General features: G+C 45.0%; 1 protein-coding gene across 2 annotated transcripts in view; it reads left to right on the plus strand.

The window, feature by feature from the left end:
• The first annotated feature begins 970 nt into the window (after positions 1-970).
• The window catches only part of BICDL2 (BICD family like cargo adaptor 2), a 31,184-nt gene continuing 10,249 nt past the window's right edge, over positions 971-21,905 (plus strand). For both annotated transcript variants that reach the window (XM_081970744.1, XM_081970745.1), the window contains exons 1-7: positions 971-1,603; positions 9,897-10,112; positions 13,681-13,797; positions 18,019-18,165; positions 18,401-18,583; positions 20,225-20,389; positions 20,471-20,601. In XM_081970744.1, coding sequence (XP_081826870.1) covers positions 1,295-1,603; positions 9,897-10,112; positions 13,681-13,797; positions 18,019-18,165; positions 18,401-18,583; positions 20,225-20,389; positions 20,471-20,601 — 1,268 coding nt within the window. In that variant the 5' untranslated portion in view covers positions 971-1,294. The remainder of the gene's footprint in view (positions 1,604-9,896; positions 10,113-13,680; positions 13,798-18,018; positions 18,166-18,400; positions 18,584-20,224; positions 20,390-20,470; positions 20,602-21,905) is intronic.

Consider the following 21,905-nt stretch of genomic DNA (forward strand, 5'->3'; position numbering starts at 1 on the left):
TTTACAAGAAAAATGAAAAGGAAGAAAATGTGGTGGATATCTTAGCCGCACTAAGTTATTTCTAAAAAACAATAAAGACGGAATACAAATACATTTTATGTGATGTTCCAGTTTATTTTATTGCCAATGTTATCCCTTCTTTGCTGTAACCTTAGATGAAAGTTTTCTTCATGCTTGTGTTTATCAACCTACGTATGGAGATTTCTGTATTGCTTCCTGCTTTGCTTGATGTGGGGTATTTTTAAGCCTGTTTTACTCCTCATGCATTCTATATGGATTTAAAGACAGGGGGAATTGGAACTGGAATGACTAATTCTGTCATAAAACCCAGAGGATGATTATATTTGAGAGCCAGATATTATCTAGCGGCTAAAGGGAGCAGAGTTACAAATCTCAGTTCTGCCGTGAATGTACTGATGTCTGCAACCAACTTATTTCATCCCATCTCTAGTTTGCGAACTGCAATAGGAAATTGCAAAAGGTGCTAAAAAGCCTTTTGTAACCTTTGCTGTAAAGGCAAAAAAACAGAAAATAAACAGAAACCATTTGAGAAGAAAGGAAATAAAAAATGCAGCCTAAACTGGTGCTTTCACTCTTGAGAGTTTAAATTTCACCTGGATGGCCCTGTTCACCTGGCATCTCCCATTTAAAGGTTCAGAGAATTACTCTTGGTGGGAAATAATTTCAGGCTGTGTGACCCCAATAATCCAAGATAAAAAAAATGTGGTTTGACCTAGAAAAAGGCTGGGCATTCAGAAAACAGGCTTGGGAAGATGTTTTTCTCTTGCTTTTAAGCCACAGGATTTGGTTACTTTTGTGATACACCAAGGGGGTGGAAAAACTGCACAGTCAGAAATTTCCCAGGAGAGGAGAAACACTAGCAACAGGTGAGGCTGTGAGTGAGAAAAGGTGGAGCAAACAACGTCAAATCTCACCTGTCGCCTGGGAGGGTGGAGGCTGGAATCGGGAAGTAAACAGCGAAACCTGATCAGAAGGAAAGGAATTGGAGATCGCCCAGGTTGATCGTCCAACTATGGAGCTTTGGTGGATCTCAAGAGTTTGATATCTCCCCTGGAACCTTGGATGGTGTAGGTCACCTGTGGTTTTCTTTTCCTGAAGGCACCTTATTCTATGGGGAAATAGGACAAGCCGGGTCCTGCATGCCAGCTTTTTCTCTGGCCTTTTGAACCGGCCTGAAGCGAGTGCTACCAGCATCCTGGCTTGTAAAATCTCCCCAGTCTAACCAGTCTGAGGGACAAGTCTTCCTAGACTATTCTAGAGACTCCATGGCTTCATGGCTTCCTCCAGGAACTCAGAGGAAGAGCCCCTTCGCAGCCCTTTCCCTCTGACTCCCCCACCAGCTCTGGGGGATGAGTACTATCCTTTTGGGGGTGAGGGCCAGCCACCCTTTGTGGGGAATGCTGCTGCCGCTGGAGCTGCGGGAGAAGGGGATCCCGAAGAGGTGGATCTGGGGGTGCTGCTTCAGAGGAAAGAACAGGACTTGCTGTTGGCAGCGGAATTGGGAAAGATGCTCCTGGAACGTAACGAGGAACTGGAACGACGCTATGATGAACTGATGAAGGAATATTTGGAAGTCAAAGAGGTGAGGCAGGTGGCTGGAATAAGGAGCAGGCAGGAGAAGACCTGATATGGACTGAGATCCTTCGGTCAGATGTGAAACTTGCTAAGATTAGGGTTGGGATTAGTGCTGGGTTTGGAGTTAGGGTTGGGATTAGGTTTAGGGTTGGAGTTAGGGTTGGGATTGGGATTAGGGTTGGGGTTAGTGCTGGGTTTTGAGTTAGGGTTGGGATTGGGATTAGTTTTAGAGTTGGAGTTAGGATTGGGTTGGGATAAGGGTTGGGGTTGAGATTAAGGTTGGGGTTGGAGCTAGGATTGGGGTTGGAATTGGGTTGTTGTTACAGTTGTTAAGGTTGGGGTTAGTGTAAGGGTCAGTTTTGGGGTTGGGTTTAGGATTGGGGTTGGGATTGGGATTAGGTCCTATCATATTCTCCCCGTTCAGTGTATTTCCTAGGTTGCTATGAAAAGAAAAAGAATGTCTCAAGAGATGGGGATTTTCTCATGTGCTGAATTGTACTTTCTCACCAGTTATGGATTCAAAATCCTTCAGCCCACCCCTTGTTGCTATCTCATCCTTGAACCCTTCACCCTGTTTGTTTCCCAGGTTTCTATTTTCATCCTTCTCACCAAGAATTTATCACTGGGATTTCACTGGGCATCTACATTCCAGCAACCTTCAAACATTAGACCACATTTTATTCCTTGTTCATCTCTTTGAATTCTTTCCCAGATGGAGATAATACATTTAATTGGAAAAAAAAGTCTTAGGTTGCATCAGGACATTCTTTGAAGTAGGAACGTTTTACAGGTAGTCCTCAATTTACAACTGTTCATTTAACGGCCCTGAAAAAAAGTGACTTATGACCATTTCCCACACATACAGCAGTTGCAGTATCTCCATGGCCATGCAATCAAAATTCAGACGCTTGCAACTGACTCATATTTATGACGGTTGTAGTATCCCCGAGGTCACAGGTTCCTCCTTTGCGACCTTCTGACAAGCAAAGTTAATGGGGAAGCCAGTTTCAGTTAAACAACCGTGTTACTAACTTAACAACTGCAGGATTCACTTAACAACTGTGGCATGAAAGGTCATAAAATGGGGCAAAACTAACTTAAATGTCTCACTTAGCAACAGATACTTGGGGCTCAATTATGGTCATAAGTCAAGGTCTACCTGTATAGTCTTTTTCTTTCATAGGTTTTCTCATTGGAAGGGTAGCAGTTTGACCTCTATGGTGATATTCATGGGTCTACTGCTGTATCTCCACACCCTTCATTCTGGGCACAGATGTGTGCTAATATCCCCATTCACTCCCTTGTATTTACACCTATTTTTATTCAGCACCAAATAATCAATTTCAAAGTTTCTCATTTTGAAATTGTTCCATGCTTTGCTTTTCTCTCTTCTCTTCCATCATTTAATCTTTTATTTATTTGAATTTATGAGCTGCCCAATTGCTATTTCTGGGGGTGCCGGCCCAGCAGTGGTAGATTTGCCTCTTTGCAACGGAAGAGTTCTGCAGTGGCCTCCCACAAGCTATGGATAAACATGAACTTGTGACATTTAGGGTGGAATTCTGAACAAAATAAAATAGTGCGCAGGTGTGTGTACCAGCTGCGTGTAATTCCACAGTGAGTTCAGGAGAGCGAAGTGCAGATGGTAAGGAAAAAAGGCTGTGAGAAGTGAACTCCAAAACTCTGTATAGGTATTTTAGTCCTCAACTTATGACCACAACTGGGACATAAGAATTTCCATTGTTAAACAAGATGATTGTTAAATGAGTTGCACCCAATTTTACAATCCTTTATTTTTTCTCCTACGGCTGTTACGTGAATCACTGCAGTCATTAAATGAATCTCATGGTCGTTAAGCGAACCCAGCTTCCCCCAATGACTTTGCTTGTTAAAAATCAGCTGGGAAGGTCACAAATAGTGATTACATGAGCCCAGGATGCTGCAACTGTCTTAAATACATGCTGGTTGCTAAGCACCCAAATTCCCACGGCTATGGGGATGCTGCTATCGTCACAAGTGCGAGGACCAGTTATAACTTTTTTCAGTGCCACAGTAACTTTGAATGATTGCTAAATAAATGATCGTAAGTTGAGGATTACCTGCATACCCCATCCCAACGTAACTCACTGCTGTAGACAGGTTTGTGAGATAGTCTTCTGGAGTTATTTAATTCGAGTTACTAGAATGGCTCAGCCACCATTGCTTCCTGAGGTTGCCTGTGTCTTATCATCAGATCATGATTCACACAGTTTCATCCCTCTGCTTTCCATGTCACAAAACATGAGAGTCAGGAGCTTTCTTTGGCAGAAGCTCATCTCCCCTCCCAAGGGCTGTTTCAACACAGAATTGCAAATCAGAAAACATTTCCAATGGGCTTCAATATATGACTTAACCAGGGGTGAGATTCAAAAATTTAAGCAACCGGATCTCTGTCTGGTTGCTGGGTGCACTTGGCCATGGGGGCGTGGCCTAGTTGGCTTCCTGCACCACGACAGCGGCAGCAGGTGTGTGTTTTCGCCCTCCCCAAGCTCCAGAGGGTTTCCTTGAGCCTCCGGGAGGGTGAAAACAGCCTTCCCCGGGCTCTGGAGGCCCTCCGGAGTCAGAAATGGGCCCATTTCCGGACATCCGATACTTCCAGTAGGCCCGTTTTTTGCTCTCCCAGAGCTCCGCATGGGCCCTGCACTTATCTGGCATGATGAACGGGCTGCGTGGAGACTCCTAGGGGGGGAGGTGCATGGTGGGTAGGGTCAGCTGGTCCTTGTAACTGCCGGTTCGGTGAATCAGATTAAAATTAACATCCAGTTGCCCGAAGTGGTCCAAACCGACTGAATCCCACCCCTGGACTTAACACAGGGACCCCCACCTCCACCCCACCCCTGGCCAGGGATTGGCACTGGGCCACACCATGGCAGAAAACATGCAAGCAAGCAAAGCGCCATCCACGAGATGCAGGCAGTATGTGAGACCACGCCCCCTCCGGTCCGTGGAAAAACCTCTCTCCATGGAACCGTTCCCTGGTGCCCGAAAGGTTGGGGGCTGCTGACGTGCCAGGAACATATTAGGTGGATTTACGTTGTACAGCTAGTCCTCAACTTATGATCACAAATGAATGGGATGAGAATTTCCATTGCTAAGGCAGCCATTAGTCATGACCTATTTTGTGAAAATCATAATTTGGTCATTAAGTGAATCTGGTTATTTAGCACCCAACTTCAATCGTGTGACCGTAAGGGTGCTGCGGATGTGAGGATCGGTCCCAAGACACTTTTTCATTGCCATTATAACTTCAAAGAGTTGATAAATGAAGGGTTGTAAGTTGAGGACTACTTGTGATCCCACAAGATACAAATCACCAACAAGGGAAAGAATGGTTAATGCGTGAAAGTTTTAGTTCTCTACTCCAAACATTGGACAACCATTTGTCTGAACTGGTATAGGGTTTTCTACCTGAGCAGGGGGTTGGATTAGAAGACCTCCAAGGTCCCTTTCAACTCTGTTATTCTGTTAAAACATTATGGGTTGCTTCAACTGACCCTATATCTAAGGCATTGTCCCTCTCCCAAGTCAAGATGGGGGTGGACAGAGAATAGAATAGAATAGAATAGAATAGAATAGAATAGAGTAGAGTAGAGTAGAATAGAAACTTGAACATTGGGCACTATCTAATAAAATGAAATTCAATGATGAAAAGAGAAAGGTTCTACATTTAGGCAAGAAAAACGAAATGCACAGGTTCAGTATAGGTGGTACCTTGCTCAACAGTAGTAACTGTGAAAGGGATCTTGGAGTCCTAGTGGGCAACCATTTAAATAGGAGCCAGCAGCTGCCAAAAAAGCCAACACAGTTCTAGGCTGCATCAACAGAGGGATAGAATCAAGATCACGTGAAGTGTTAGTACCACTTTATAATGCCTTGGTAAGGCCACACTTGGAATACTGCATTCAGTTCTGGTCGCCACGATGTAGAAAAGATGTGGAGACTCTAGAAAGAGTGCAGAGAAGAGCAACAAAGATGATTAGGGGACTAGAGACTAAAACATATGAAGAACGGTTGCAGGAACTGGGTATGTCTAGCTTAAGAGAAAGAAGGACTAGGGGAGACATGATAGCAGTCTTCCAATATCTCAGGGGTTGCCATAAAGAAGAGGGAGTCAACATTAGGCCTTGCAGATCTGGAAGGTTGCCAGGCTGGTTTTCTTGAAGCTGTGCCAACCACATAAACATTGTTAGTTCTAACATGGGAATTCTTGCTTAGCATGTGAAGCAACATTGGCACCTGCTGGAATAACCTCTGTTTTTCAGAGAAGCTTCACCCACTGTTTTTCAGCCCATTCCCTTCCCTACAGAAAAATTTTGCCTTCTTAGCCTCTTATCTTCCCCGCCCCACAAATTCTCTGCTCCCCTCGTCTCTGACCTCGAATGTAACAGGCACCAACTGGGAATTTCTGGGCAAGCTACTGGGAGAACCAGTTTGGCACAGAGGAAGGCATCACAAAACCGACATGAGTCTGCCACCAGGGTGGATATAATTACCTAAGAGGGGAAGAATGAAGGATATAAAAGTGAGAAAGCAGCAAGTGTGAGTCACTCGTTTCCACGACCTCGCCCACTAATGTCGGTACCCAAATAATTCTGCACAGGGCTGTGGCTCTTTTCAAGCCATGGCAACTACAGCTTTACGACACTCTTGAAAAGCAATGTTCTTTTGCTGTGCCAAGCCTGCTTATTGGTGTGATCCTGTTAGGAGATCTGCCTGCCCATACTTCCTCCAGGTGTGTCTGAATGGAGTAAGATTCTGTTAAATACTTTTCCCTTGGCATATATTTGCATTTTATGGGCACTGCCTAGGGAAGCTGCTGCAGAGAAAGTTGATAGCCTCCTGATTAGGAATTATATAGCCTGTGGAATCTTCTGTTATAACTTGATTTCCAGGAAAGTTAAATAAAAATCTAAGCAAAGGAAGGAAAAATGGAAAAAAATAACAACAGCTTTAATTATCTCTAGCCAGCAAACAAAACAAGCTGCAGTTGGTTTACTCTCACCTCATGTTGTCAGGTAACGGAAAGCACTTCCAATAGTACCTAAGGTACAGGGGTGGTTTCCTGCTGGCATTACTACCAGTTCGGTGCGCAAAAAATGTGAATTTCCACCTAAAAAGGCCTGCGCATGCGAACAACATTAGAAAAGGGGGGGGGGGAAGTACATTTTTTTGATGAAGATTGTTCTGCACTTGAAAATCAAGATGGCGCCAACGAGCATAGAACCGGTTCAGGCACGTGTCCAGCCAAGTTACTACTTACTTGGCTGAACCGGTCCGAACCAGTAGGAATCCACCTCTGCTAAGTTAGTAAAGAGACTAACATTGTGACTTCTTGAGAGCAGGAGGGATCCCTTTTCTACCCAAATCACTTGGGCTGCCCCACGGACCTTCGGTCTCTCAATCCTAGATCCTTTCCTTTCCTTGTGGGACTTGGCTGCAGAGTCAAAGATCATGTTATTGCTCTGTGTCCATCCGCATGAAAGACTAATGAGGCAGGACCTCTTTCCTATCTCCAGAAGTTGGTTGGATTGGATTGGAAATTGAAACTTAATTCCAGGTGATATCCATCATTCGCACCCCAGGCAACTGGCTGGTTTAGGGAGCCATAAAGTAGGCCAGATGGCATGAGTCAATCTGCCTTCTGTTGTATGTTCTTAGACCCTTCGGTCACAGGACCTGGCAGCTTGACCTTCCTTAATAGCAGGAGGGCCCTGTCACTGGTGTCCACGGAAATGTTGCCTTTGAAAAAAAAAGAAAGTCTTTCATTCATGAAGCTTTTGACAAACAGACTTTTGCATTCAAAAGAAGAATCTGGAGCTTATGGCATGCTGTATCCAGATCTGTTGATTGTAGGGTGTACACCATCTGGTGCCCTCCAGATATAACACACTACCCTTCCAGTATTTTGGCATCTGATTTTGCAGCAGAGCTCTAAAAAGTCAGATTTTATAGAGAAATGAAAGGTTCTGGAAGAAACTTCCAATATTGAATCTGAAAGAATTTACCCTGAAGTCCTGGAAATTGGGATCACTTCGAACCATGATGGTGAACCTATGGCATGCGTGCCCAAAGGAACTGGCAGAACCATGTTGCCTGGCATGTGCAGCGACACCCGTTCCTCTTCCGGGTTTCTGGCATGCAATAACACGCAACAATCAGCTGGCCTTTTATGTGTGCGGTAGTGCCGGAAACCGAAAGAGCTGGTCTTCTGTTTTCTGGCGTGAGCATGCGTGCCAGCCAGCTGATCGGCGTGTGCATATGTGCGGCAGTAACTGGAAAACTTGTTGGCTGGTGTGCATGCGCGCATTGGAAACCAGAAGTTCATTTTCTGGCACATGCATGTCCCCTGGGCAGCTCCTCTTCCTTGTTGCGACTTAGAAGAGCGCATACAAAGTGCTCCGTTTTCGGCACTCGATGCCGAAAAGGTTTGTCATCACTGACTTAGAGGGATGCAGCACATATAATGGACAGTGAGATCCTATATCCCTGTGCTCTAGTCTAGTACCATAAAGGCCCAATTTGGCCAAAGAAGTGTTCAATATATTTTGCTAATAGTTAAAAATCACCTACATTCTGAAAAGATTTCTCTTTCCAGTTGGGAAAAAAAAAAACTATTCATGGGTTATATCTGAATACTGTATTCTGAATTGGAAAGATTGCTTGGCCATTGCAGATCATTTTGCTTACGTAATTATGGCACTTGGTATCCAATCATCTCCATTCTCTTCCTTAAAATCATCCTATGAGGTAGACCAATACAGGTAGTTCTCAACTCATTACCACAGTTGTGCCCAAAATTTCTGTAGCTAAGCAAAACAATTGTTAAGTGAATTGTGCCCCACTTGACGAACTTCTTGCGTTAGTTGTTAAGTGAATCACTGCAGTTGTTAAGTTAGTAATAGGGTTGTTAAGTGAATCTCATTTCCCCATTGATTTTGCTTGTTAGAAGGTCGCTAACAACGATCACCTTGGGTCATCATAAATGAATCAATTGCCAAATGTCTGAATTATGATCACGTGGGGATGCAACAAAGGTTGTAACTGTGAAAAATGGCCATAAGTCATTTTTTTTAGTGCCATTGTAACTTTGGACAATCACTAAATGAACTGTTGTAAAGTTGAGAACTGCCTGTATGGGAAATGTGAATGCCCAATAGAAGGCATGGTTTCAGGGGTGGGGTCCTACCAGTTTAACAAACGGTTTGCTGAGTGCATGCTTGTGTGCATGTGCGTAGTTCAGAGAAGAATTATATTCTGGATTACTGCTTGGGATGGAAAACAACTGAGGCGCAGCAATCCACTATGCTGCGCGACTCAGCTGAGAAGATAAAGGTAGGTAAAGCAGTAAAGCACGGGGGGGGGGGAACCACTTGCTAGTGGGCAAAACCCGGTTTGCTCCCAGCTGATCTTCAGAGCTACCGGTTTGCCTGAACCAGTCCGAACCGGTAGAATCCCACCTCTGCATCAGAGGTGGGTTCCACTGGTGGGTTTTAAAATTTCTTAGAACCTCTTCTGTGGGTGTGGCCTGCTTTGTGGGAGTGGCTTGCCAGCCATGTGACTTGGTGGGAGTGGCTTGCTGGCCATGTGACTGGGTGGGAGTGGCTTTCGAGCCATGTGACTGGGTGGGCGTGACCAACTTGTAAAATGTGGTGAAACTCACTTAACAACGCTCTTGCTTAGCAACCAAAATGTTGGCTCAGGAACTCTGGCATTGAAGCACCCAAGTCTTAAAGCTGTCACGTTACAAGACCCTCGCACCTCTAACCCTTTAGAAAAAAAAACCCAGGGGTGTTCAAACAGCTTTAAGACTTGTGGACTTCAACTCCCAGAATTCCTCCTCTCGCTCTTCATCTTGATGATGTGTGGACGGGCGGGGGGAGGGAGCTGGAACCGGTTCTAAACGGCACTATAGAGGTTAGAACTGGCAGGAACCCACCCCTGGTGGGTTCCTACCGGTTTGGACCAGTTCAGCTGAATAGGTAGTAACTCACCCGGCCACACCCCTGAACCCGTTCTATCGGCAGCGTCAGAGGCGCTGCCATCTTTTTTGCTTTTGCACATGTGTCGAAGCCTTTTTTAACCTACTGCATACGTGCACGTAGCACGCGTCAAGCGCACGCATGCGCAAAACATGTCCCTGAGCAAACCGGTAGAAGAAGCCAGAACCCACCCCTGTCCTGCATGATGTTTTGGATCTTTTCCCTACACCAGTCTTGAGTCTTTCCTCCTGGCCCTCACATTTCCTTCTCTGCTTCTTGTAGCATCTTGAACAAGAGAAACATGAACTCCGGAGGCACCTCGAATCAGGCCGGGCGGAATTTGAAACCCGGACGGCAGAGCTGGAGGCTGACTTGGTGACCACCCGAGCCCAGCTGGGGCAGAAGCGTCTAGAACAGCAGGACACCAGTCGAGAGAGCTCACAGGCAGTTTTGGACCTTTCAGAACAGAACCAACGTCTGGTGGAGCAGCTAAGCCAGGTGAGGTGGGACTCTGACAGGGCTACCTCTACCTCATTGGGAAGGAAAGCCTAAGAGGGAGGCCTTCTGGTTTGTATCAACAAAATGCAGAGTGGTTAGGTCAATCAACAGAGAAAGCTCTCCTATGGGCAGTAAAGGTTTCCCTCGCACATATGTGCTAGTCGTTCCCAAAGCTAGGGGACGGTGCAAAGCCAAAGAGCCAGCGCCAGTACTCTGCCTGAAGACATCTCCATGGTCATGTAGCTGGCATTACTAAACGCTGAAAGGTATTTTTCTATTTGCATTTTTGCATGATTCCAAACTGCTAGGTTGGCAGAAGCTGGGATAAATAATGGGAGCTCACTCCATTACACAGCGCTAGGGATTCAAACCGCCAAAGTGCCGAACTTTCTAATCAACAAGCTCAGCATCTTAGCCACTGCATCCCTATGGGCAAGGAAGCACCAGGCAAATTTTATTCGTGCAATAGATCAGTCAGATGTTGTTTTCTGCTGCCAGGTCTGTGGCAATGAAGGTAAAGGGGCAAAACATCAAATTTATGAGTGCAATCTAGTAGGCTTGGTTCTCAATGTTCTTGTTAAGAGAAGAGGAAGCTTGGCTTGTAGGCTAAAGGCCTGTACTGTAATATATTTTAGCACGCTGTCATATCCAGCAGTTGAGAATATATGAAGCTCAGGATTGAACTGACAAATTCTTGATGTTCTCTGGACTTGGTTGTTTTCCTTGAAGATGTTTATTACCCTGCTAGGAAACAGGAAAACAAGCAAGAGCTCAACACTGGATATGAGTGAACCGGATTAGAGGCTAGGATTGTTTTCAGGTGAATCACTCATGTTAAAATGGGGTGTATTGAATACCCTGAAGGGGATTCTAAGTTTCGGAAGCAAGAAAGAGATTGTCAAATGAGACACCAAATATCTCACACCTTGTTTGATCTGCTGGTTGCAGAAATACACTACAGAAGGAGGATTCAAAACACTGAAATTTCAAAAGTGTGTATCCATCAAGCTACTGTAAATCTATATATATATAAATAGGTGTGTGTGTGTGTGTGTTCCAGCATAACTCTGGAATGCCTCGAGCAATTTCAACCAGTCTTGGTACACAGATAACTTACACTCTGGAGACAAATACTGTGGGGGGTAAGACAGTCCTAAAATCCCTCGGGGTGTGTATTCTGTTAAGATACAGCCTGTTGTGTCTTAAAATGGCTTCTACTGTACTGCCGTAAAATGGCTTCTACTGTGCAGCACAGTGGAGTTGCCATGATAACGGCTTCACAGTACTCCACAAGGAGGCTCCCTCTGGTAAGGGGGGAAAATCCAACATTAGAAATTATTTTTAGTCGCACAATTTCCCCCTATAAATAAATACCCAGCCAATGCCAGGTTGTCAGCTAATCTTAAAATAGATCAGAGTGGTTAGTCTTGCTGAATTCACAGAACTTCACTGATTCCCATCCCTCTTTAAAAGACTAAATTCATCAGTATCCCTGATTAGAATTTTGTGGATAGTGGCAGGGAGCGAGAACGAAGGGAATCTTCCCTAACCAGGTGCTTTCTAAGTGTTGAATTACAATTTCCATCATCCCTGCCTATGCCACCCATGGAAAACCTACCAAACCTTTATCTCCCATCAATCTCAAGCAACAGAGCTCATGGTGTGAATGATGGAAGTTGAAGTTCACCAATATTTTTTTTTTGGGGGGGGGAACCTAAGTTCCCCACAGGTGAGGTGGGTGATGTTAAACTGGTTTGAAATGGGGATTTCCTTTTTCAATGCAAATAAAAATTCATTCTCACTAGTGGATGGAATGTGCCATGCCAGAACGAAAAACAACTTTGAGTCACATTGTGTTCTTCCTATAACAGCACCAACCAGACTGGCAGGATTCTAGCAACTTAGGAATCTAATCACAAGTAAGATAAGAAAGTCAAACAAGTGAGATAAAGATTCTAAAATACCCCCTGTCCTTAAAAATTAAATGAAGAGATACCATAGATTAAAAAAAAAAACATTTAAAAGTTAAAGTCACTGGCCTGATTCTTTTGGGATCTTTGCATTTGTGAAATTTATTAATGGGATGTAAAAGTGTGGATATGTTTTATAAATTGGACAATTACACTGTTTGGAGACATGCAGCCAAAGAATGATTGAAACCAAGTAACACTCCCTCTCTCCCTTACTAATATGTGGTATCCTTATTAGTGTCCAATATTGCTAACAAACTATGTAAAAATTTGTTCGATTAAAATATATGTGTGCAAATGTTTATTTTCCTTTTAACATTCAAGCCTACTGTATGTTCTTGTCTCTGGGAAATTAAGGCAATGTAAACCATGCGTATCTTGGAGATATTGTTAAGGAGCCCTTAGGTCACAGGTCAAAATATGTCTATTGGCTCAACACAGGCTAATAAGGAAGAGAGACCATAATACGAATTTTTCAAGAAACAACATCCCGTTGAAAGCTTGTAATTGAATTACAGATGTTCACGTTCCAAATCATTGTTAATGAAAGGCATTGTTTATATATGCTGACAGGATGTTCTTCCCTTAGATAATTAGAAAGTAGACATCTCACACAGTTCCGGCATGAACCTGAGTATTTGGTTTGCACAGGTAGTGCTCATCTTATGAGCAGTCACTTACTGACCATTGAAAAAGTTACAATTGATGCACAGGTGGTCCTCAACTTACAACTACAATGGAGCCCAAATTTTCTGTTGCTAAGTGAGACAGTTGTTAATTGAATCCCCCCCCCCCATTTTATGACCTTTCTTGCCACATTTGTTAAGTGAATTCCTGCAGTTGTTACGGCGTTGTTAAGTGAATCTATCCACCCCATGGAATTTGTCAGAAGGTCGCAGAAGCGGATCATGTGACCCTGTGGCACTGCAACCATCATAAAAATGACTTTTCAGATGTCTGAATTTTGATCATGTGACCAAGGGGGATGATGCAATGTGAAAAGTGTGTGTAAGTGTGAAAAATGGTCTCAGGTCACTTTTTTCAATGCTGCTGTAACTTTGAACGGTCACTGAACGAACTGATGTAAGTTGAGGACCACTTGTACCTGGGAGTTATTTACGATCCAGATTCGAAGATATGACAGTCACCCCCCCCCAACCCCAAAATCAAACGACTGAACTTCAGGGGCTTAGGAACTGAACCCCATTGGCTCAACCAATTGTGTTTTACAATGATTTTGCCAAAATTCAGCAGTTACTTCCACTTTTTGGCAAAACTGCACCCATCATGAACCATTGGTTTGCTTAATGGCCACGGTGCTCGTTTAATGAGCATGGCAGCTGCTTTGTGATCTCTGCATTAGCTAAACAACCACCACAAGAAAATTTGTAAAATTGGCTTGGTCACATGATTGACCTATTTTGCGACCGTCATGACATACAAATTTGACGGACAGGGTCTATTACAGTCGTGAGATGAGGACTGCTCATTATTTTGCACAATCCAGAGTCAAGAATAGCCTGGGAAAAGAGGTTTAAAGAGTCTCTCCCTACTGTCAAAGCCTAACCAAGAGCTGTCTACTCCACCACCTACAATAGGTCACTCACTTGGAACAGCAACTCCAAGAAGATCTGATTGTATTACGTGCAGAACATCGGACTCTGACCCTTTGCAATGCTGAGCATGCTGCCCGGATGCAAAGTCTGCAAGCTGAGGTAAGAAAAAAAGACAGTCGATTAATGTCCCTCTTTGAGCCACAGATGCCAGGCAGGTAAGAAGACTGTAACCCTTTCTTCTCCACCATTCTAGGAGTGTTATTGCTTAATTTGAAAATGGTCGATTTACAGCACACAGTAAATTGGTAATGGATGACTCAGAGCCGTGATGGCGAACCTATGGCATGTCAGAGGTGGCACGCAGACCCCTCTCCATGGGCACGTGTGCTGCCGCCAGCTGCTCTTCTGGTTTCCGGTGGGCACACGCACAGCTTGCCTTCGGGGCGCCAGAGCACTGGAAAACAGCCTGGAAACGCCCCCCAAAACAGCCAAAAAATGCAGTTTTCAGGCCATTTTTTGTATTGTTTTCAGGCCAAAACCAAAAAACAACCTGAAAATGACTTGAAAAACAGCCTGAAAATAGGCATGCATGTGCCTGCCAGCTGGTCTTCAGATTTTCAGTGCTTCGGCGTGTGTGAAGACCAGCTGGCCAGTGTGCATGAGTGGCGCATGTATGCGCACTGGCCAGCTGGTCTTTGAGTTTTCGGCACTGCGTCGCACACACATACACACACGTTCCAGTTTGGGCACTGGTTGCTGAAAAGGTTTGCCATCACTGACTCAGAGCTACTGTACTAAATCTGGGCTAAAAAAATACTGATGACCACCTGATGGCAGCACAGGCTTGGTGTCTTCTGCCATTTTGCTTCCATCTAAATCAGTGTTTCTCAACCTTGGCGACTTTAAGTCCTGTGGACTTCAACTCCCAGAATCCCCCTGGCAGTTGAAGTCCAAAGGACTTAAAGTCGCCAAGGTTGAGAAACACTGATCTAGAGGTCACCTGGAATTCTGCAGCCCCCATCTAGTAGCCGTAAACAACTCTCCCCTCTCTCCCCAAACCTATGCTGCACAGCTGGAGTTGCCCATAGCTAAAGAAAGGACATGGTTTGTTTATGTTCAAGTTGGTCTTCCTTCCCGCTTTTATCAAAAGGTTAATGAAAACAAGGACTAAGTGTGACATGATAGCAGCGTTCCAATATCTCAGGGGCTGCCACAAAGAAGAGGGAGTCAAGCTATTCTAGAACAAGAAGCAATAGATGGAAACTAATCAAGGAGAGAAGCAACCTAGAAGTAAGGAGAAATTTCCTGACAGAACAATTAATCAGTGGAACAGCTTGCCTCCAGAAGTTGTGAATGCTCCAACACTGGAAGTTTTTAAGAAGAGAAGGGACAGCCATTTGTCTGAAATGGTATAGGATTGCCTGTCTGATCAGGGGGGTGGAATAGAAGACCTCCAAGGTCCCTTACAATTCTGTTATTCTATTCTATTCTATTCTATTCTATTCTATTCTATTCTATTCCATTCCATTCCATTCCACTCTACTCCACTCCACTCCACTCCACTCCACTCTATTCTTCATACATTTGCAGACTCTTTCAAACATTCAATAGTCCAGGGGACACCAACCCTGGGTCTTGAGTCTTTCGGAACTGGCTGCAGAAGTGATGGATGATCGGTCGTGTTCATGCATGCATCCCCACTTACACGAGCAGTGTGCAAGCATATGTGCATGAGATTCATTTCAGTGAGGAGTGGGCATGTGTGCCCATTACTTACACAAATGGAGCTGAGCATGTCCTCACCCTCTGTTCGTATGGAACCATCTCTACTCCCCACCCCACCATCTCTACTCCCCACCCCACCCTCCATCCACTGGTCCTCAAAGCCTAAACAGTTGGGGAACTCTGCAATAGCTCCATGTCTGTCCTGTCTGAACATCTGACTCTCACTGGGAAAGTCTTCGTCTGTAGGGACAATGATCAATCTTTGAGTTCCTTCAATCCGCAGTATGATTGATTATTAGCATGTACCCTAGGTCTTTCTTTTCCAGGATTCAGGAAATGATGGGCAATTTGAAGCCTATGTTTATAGTTCCTACAAAGCGATTGAGTGTCACTCTGGAACACACTAGGAAGCTCTCCTGGAATCCTTACGTAACCCTCTTTCTCCGAAGCCCCTGGGAATCACAATATCAATACAGTAGAATATGGGATGATGCCCAGTTCTCAAAAATTGCTGATGGAGCAGCTGGGTTGGTTATGTCAAGGGAAGTATGTTGCTCACTAAATGGAAGCCATTTTGACTTCTTCTAGGTGGTCCTTGACTCATGATTATTTGTTTCATCACCTTGCTGAGAAAAGAGACTTACGACCAATCATAGCATCCCCCCAGTTATGTGATCCTGGGGTGGGTTCTATCCGGCATCACTGCCGGTTCGCTCATGCGCATGCTTTGCGCACAGGCATGCACTGGATGCACACTGTGCACTTATGCGCAGTTCAATGGAAATTGTTCTGTGCATATGCCGAACTCCAAAAAAAGATGGTGATGGCCGCGACCGGGGAACTGGTTCGGGGGCATGGCCAGCCTGGATTGCTGCTGGTTCTGTGACTCAGGATGGCATACCACTACTGGTTTGGCCAAACTGGGCCGAACCAGTAGGGGCCCACCTCTGATGTGATCCCAATTCAGTTGTTTGCAATCAGCATCTATTTACAAAGATTAATATAGCATCCTGGGGTCATACGATCACCATTTGTTACTTTCCCAGGTACCTTCCGACAAGCAAGGTAAATAGGGGAAGCTAGATTCACTTCATGACCATGTGATTTGCTTAATGGCCCTGGTAAAAAAAAGTTCTTAAAATCAGGTGCAATTATGTGATGACTCAACTAACAAATGCATTGCTTAATGATGGAAGTTCCAGTCACCACTGTGGTTGTGAGCTAAGGATTACCTGTGTTACAGTAACAATTTTGCATGTAGAGAACAATGGAGGATGAGAACCTGCATTTGAGGGTCCTTGATTCTCTCTGAGCTTGGTTGATTTCTTGCGGATGTTACATTACCCAAACGATATAACATAATTTGTTACAAACAAATTTGGAGCCGTGGTGGCATAGTGGTTAAAATGCAGTATTGCAGGCCAGAGGTGAGTTTCTGCTGGTTCACCCTGGATTGGGTGGTGGCAGCGGGAGGCTCCGCCCACCTGCCTGGACGCTTCTGTGCATGTGCAGAAGTGTCATGCAAGTGCACATGCGAACCAGTAGTAAAATGAATTGAAACCCACTACTGTTGCAGGCTAACTCTGCATACAGCCAGGAGTTCGATCTTGATCAGCTCAAGGTTGACTCAGCTTTCCATCCTTCCAGAGTTAGTAAAATGAGGACCAGGATTGTTGGGGGCAAAATGCTGGCATTTGTAAACTGCTTAGAGCAATGGTTCCCAACCTTTTCTTGGCGATGCCCACCTAAGCATCTTTAAAATCCTGATGCCCTCCCCTCGCCCAGGTGTCATATAATTCTTACTTTACTCAAAAAGTGAAGTCTACTCATATGGAGGAAGCCCAAAAGGCCATTAACTTGGTTTAAACAAGATTCCAATAATTAAAAATCAAATTGCCCCCCTGTAGGGTGTAGGCTCCACGCTGGGAACCACTGGCTTAGAGAGTGCTATATGAAGCGGTATATAAATTTAAGTGCTCTTGCTATTTGTTCTTCAGTTGGTGCAATCTCCTACTACAATGAACTATCTACGGACCAAGCTGAATTGGCAACCACACTTTAGTGATAGCTGTTTTATCTAATGTCTTTTTTTTTAATTTTAATAAAGATAGGTATGCAGCAGTGGTGGGATTCAAATAATTTAACAACTGGTTTTCTGCCCTAATGACCAGCTGGCTAGGCGTGGCTCGGTGGTCATGTCACTAGATGGGCATGGCCAACTCAATGTCACTCAGGTTGATGGGCGCTTCGCCTTAGCTGTTACACTGTAATAAGGGTTAACTGGAGAGGCAGTTTCTGTAAGGAGGGCAATAAAGATTAGGCTAGAAACAATACCAGAATGTTTCCTTCCTGCCTTCTGTACAGGATTAGACCTGTAAAATGGGAAAAAAACAAAAGGAGATTTCTTCCAACAACCGGTTCTCCAAACTGCTTAGAAAGTTAACAACCAGTTCTCCCGAATAGGTGCGAACTGGCTGAATCCCACCACTGGTCTGCAGTGTTATTCCAGATTTTCTGCGTTTGGAAGAAAAATATTCTACTTGTCCCAAACCAAAACTGGATATGAGGCATTGGACTGACGGAGCAGGGAACGGTGTTATGGAGGTGAACTTCCTTTCTTCTTCTTATGCTCATTTCTGACCTCTTCCTTTGCAGAATCGCCTGCTTCAAGAGCGGAAGCAAGATATGGAGAAACAGAACCGTCAGCTCCGCGAGGAGAACGAAGCCATCCAGGCACTGGTGGACACGTTACACGAAAACCTCCTCCTTCTCCGGAGAGAGAGCCGCGAAAAGCAGCTGCGGGTGAGTTGATGTCTCTACTTGCACATCAGCCTCACATGTGCAGGGGAACAATTGCCAGTCTCGAAACCGAAGGGGCGAAACAGAAGGAGATATGAAACTACTGATGGGAAAATGAGTCACCCAAGGACAGTTGTACAAAGAATTAGGAAGAAGGATTCTATGAAAGCGGTTTTATTTCTTTTCCCAGGAAGCTATTTTCAGCCTCTCTTCTTCCCGTTTCTCTTCCTATCCAAAGTTTAAACAGGTAGAAGTGGAAGCTGAGGAACTCCGGACTGCCAATAGACGCCTCCAGCACCAGGTCAAGGATCTGAAGGAAGAGATCCGTCTGCATGAGTTAGATACCTCTGTTACCTCCATCCAATCCGAGATCGAAAGCAGTTTAGGCGATGCCCCAGGAGCTCCTGGACAGACACCAAAGGTAAAACAGAAGATGCAGCTGGGAGGAGAGCTCAGGTTCCTCTTTTTAGTCCAACCGGGGAAATTCTCAATGTCAAAAGAAGGTTGTAATTATTTGAATGCTAATTTGAGGAAGTGCAAAGCATCGCACATATCTGATTCATTACTAACCCTTCCCAAATGTCCATGGAGATTCTCAGTCATCCAGGTCACAGCTGTCCCAAAGCTGTTTTTTTCAAAAGGCAACTGGGTTTTCTTTGTTTTTCCTTGAAGACTTGTCGCTTCTCATCGAAGAAGCTTCTTCAGTTCTGACTGAATGGAGGAGAATTCTCCACCATTCAGTCAGAACTGGAGAAACTTCTTGGATAAGAAGTGAAACATCTTCAAGGAAAAATAAAATCTAGTTGCCTTTTGAAAAAGCAGCTTTGGGGCAATCTTTCCCAAACTTTGGGTGTGCAGACAATCCAACCATACACCAATCTTCGACTTAGAACGACAGGAATTTCTCGACTTCCAACTATAATTGAACCCAACATTTATGTTGCTAACGGAGACATTTGTTAAGTGAATATTGTCCCATTATACGACTTTTCTTGCCACAGTTGTTAAGTGAATCTTGCTTCTCCATTGACTTTGCTTGTCAGAAGATTACAAAATGTGATTATATGTCCCTGGGAGACTGCAACCATCATAAATATGAGCCAGCTGCCAAGCAGCTGAATTTTGATTACATGACCATGGAGATGCTGCAATGGTCATCAGTATGGAAAATAGTCATGTCACTATTTTTCAGGGCTGTTGTAACCTCCCACCTCCCCACCCCAGTAACAGCGGATCACACGAGCCATTTAATGGGCTCCATCCCGCTATGGGTTCCTCAGGCCTGCTGGCAGAACCAGGTCTTCAGCGCCTTCCAGAAGAATATTAGAGTGGGGGCTTTTCTAATCTCTGGGGCAATTATGTTCCAGAGAGAGGGAGCCACCATGGGGAAGGCCCTTCGTATATCTGTTGTGGCCCATCAGTGGCCAGCAGAGCTGGCAGCAGATTCAGACAATGAGGAGGTTGGGGAGGAACATGGGCCAGTCCTGTAGTCTGGGCAAGGCTCTGATGAGGGCTCTGTGTTGGAGGCAGAGAGGGGACCAGAGCCATATGCCAGTTATCAGCTGCCTTCAGAGTCAGACATCACTGAGGCAGATGAACAGCTGGAGCCTTTTCCCAGTGTGTGCATGTGCAGTTGCCAGATGAAGGGAACAGCTAAAGAACAGGGCTCGGCTTGAGAGTAAGGCCACAGGTGGACGATGAATGGCCCCTCCTGGAGGGAATAAAAGAGGAGCAAAAGGGGAGTGGAGTTTGCAAGAGGCAATTAGTTCGTTTAATTGGTTCGTGATTCTCTGAGGCTCTTTGCCAAGGTTTGCAGATATCGGCCTGTCAGCTCTCCAAGCCAGATAAGGTCTGTGACTGTAAATCCTCCTTGAAAGACTTTGCTGAATGTGAATGAGGAGAATTCACAGTAAATTAATAAAAGGGGTTTTTGTCTGGCCAGTCAGAACAGTATCTCCCTCGGGGATGGGACCCGCAGCATTCTCTGCTTCCCGTTCTAACTGGTCGGGTAGATGTCCCTCAGATAAGCTGCTTTAGTCTAATTTAGTCTTATCTGCTTTAGTCAATCACCCATGGCGTCAATAAGACTGGTTCCACTCCAAAGAAGGCCTCTCCAAGTCTGGAGGAGAACATCTCTGAATACACCAAAAAGGTTTCTGCCTTGAACTATCAGCAGCAAGATATCCTGGCCCAGAAAGAAATGGAGATTGCAAAACTCCATGATCAGGTAACTTTCTCTCTTATGGGAGGGCAACGTCTCGTGTGGCTTGGAAATCGCACGTTGCTTGATGTTTTTCTCCATTCCCAGGTAACTTTGCAACATGTGGAGCTCAGTGGTTTGAAGTCCGAGATAGAGAACCAGCGGCGGTTGTACCAAGAAAGCAATCGGGACAAGGCCTTGAAGTTAGCCGTAGCAGACCGGGATGAGGCGATAATCAAGTGAGCTCTGAGTCTATTTGCTTTGCAAACCCCATTGATTTATGTACAGGGGATCCTTTGGCTTAACTACCATTCATTTAGCCATCACTCCAAGTGACAAAGGAGTACTGAAAATCGCGACGTATGACTGGTCCTCGTACTTATGACCGTTGCCACATTCCCCACAGTCATGTGATCAGGTTTGGGTGGTTGGCAACCAGCATGTATTTAGAATGGTTGCAGTGTCCCAGGGCCCATGTGATCACCATCTGCAACCTTACAAGGCCGCTTCTGACAAGAGAAGTCGATGGGGAAAGCCAGACGTGCTTAGTATCCATATCAGGGGTGGGTTCCTGCCAGTTCTAACCTCTTCTATAGAAGAGGTTCCACAAATCTACAGTGCTGTTTGGAACCGGTTCAAGCTCCCTCCCCCCCCCCCGCCCGTCCGCACATCATCAAGATGAAGAGCGAGAGGAGGAATTCTGGGAGTTGAAGTCCACAAGTCTTAAAGCTGTCAAGTTTGAACACCCCTGGGGTTTTTTTTCTAAAGGGTTAAGGGTGCGAGGGTCTTGTAACTTGATAGCTTTCAGACTTCAAATGCCAGAATTCCTGAGCCAACATTTTGGTTGCTAAGCAAGAGCGTTGTTAAATGAGTTTGGCCACAAGTTGGCCACTCCTACCCAGTCACATGACTGCCAAGCCACTCCCACCCGGTCACATGGCCAGCAAGCCACTCCCACAAAGCAGGCCACACTACAGAAGAGGTTCTAAAAAAATTTGAAACCCACCACTGATCCATATGGTTCACTTAACAACCATGGTGATTCACTTACTGGCTGTGCCAAAAAGGTAAAACCGGGTATGACTCACGTAACAATCGCCTAGCTTAGCAACGGAAGTCCCACTCCTAATTGTCATAAGTTAAGGACTGTCTATAATCCATCTGCTCCTGATATTATAATTGCTGCCGGTTTAGTTGCATGTCAAAGAAGTTGGACCAGCCTGTCTTATCTTGGGGAGGCAACTTTCAAAGTCTGAGGCAGCCATTTACAAAGCCACCCCATTTGGAGTTATCAGATTGGGGGAAACTGAGTTAGACCCAACCATTTGGGTTCACTGACAAAGCAGATTAAATGAGACCTCCATCTTCCAAGACAGTTTACCATAGGCCAGTGATGGCAAACCTTTTCGGCACCGAGTGCCCAAACTAGAAAGTGCGTGTATGTGCGCACGGAAACCTGAAGCCTAGCTGGCTGGTGCATATGTTGGCCAGCTGGTCTTCGAGTTTCTGGCATGCGCATGTGCGCTTGGCCAGGTGGTCTTCA

Source organism: Natrix helvetica, assembly GCF_964273705.1.
Source record: "Natrix helvetica genome assembly, chromosome: Z".
NCBI classification, from domain to species: domain Eukaryota; kingdom Metazoa; phylum Chordata; class Lepidosauria; order Squamata; family Natricidae; genus Natrix; species Natrix helvetica.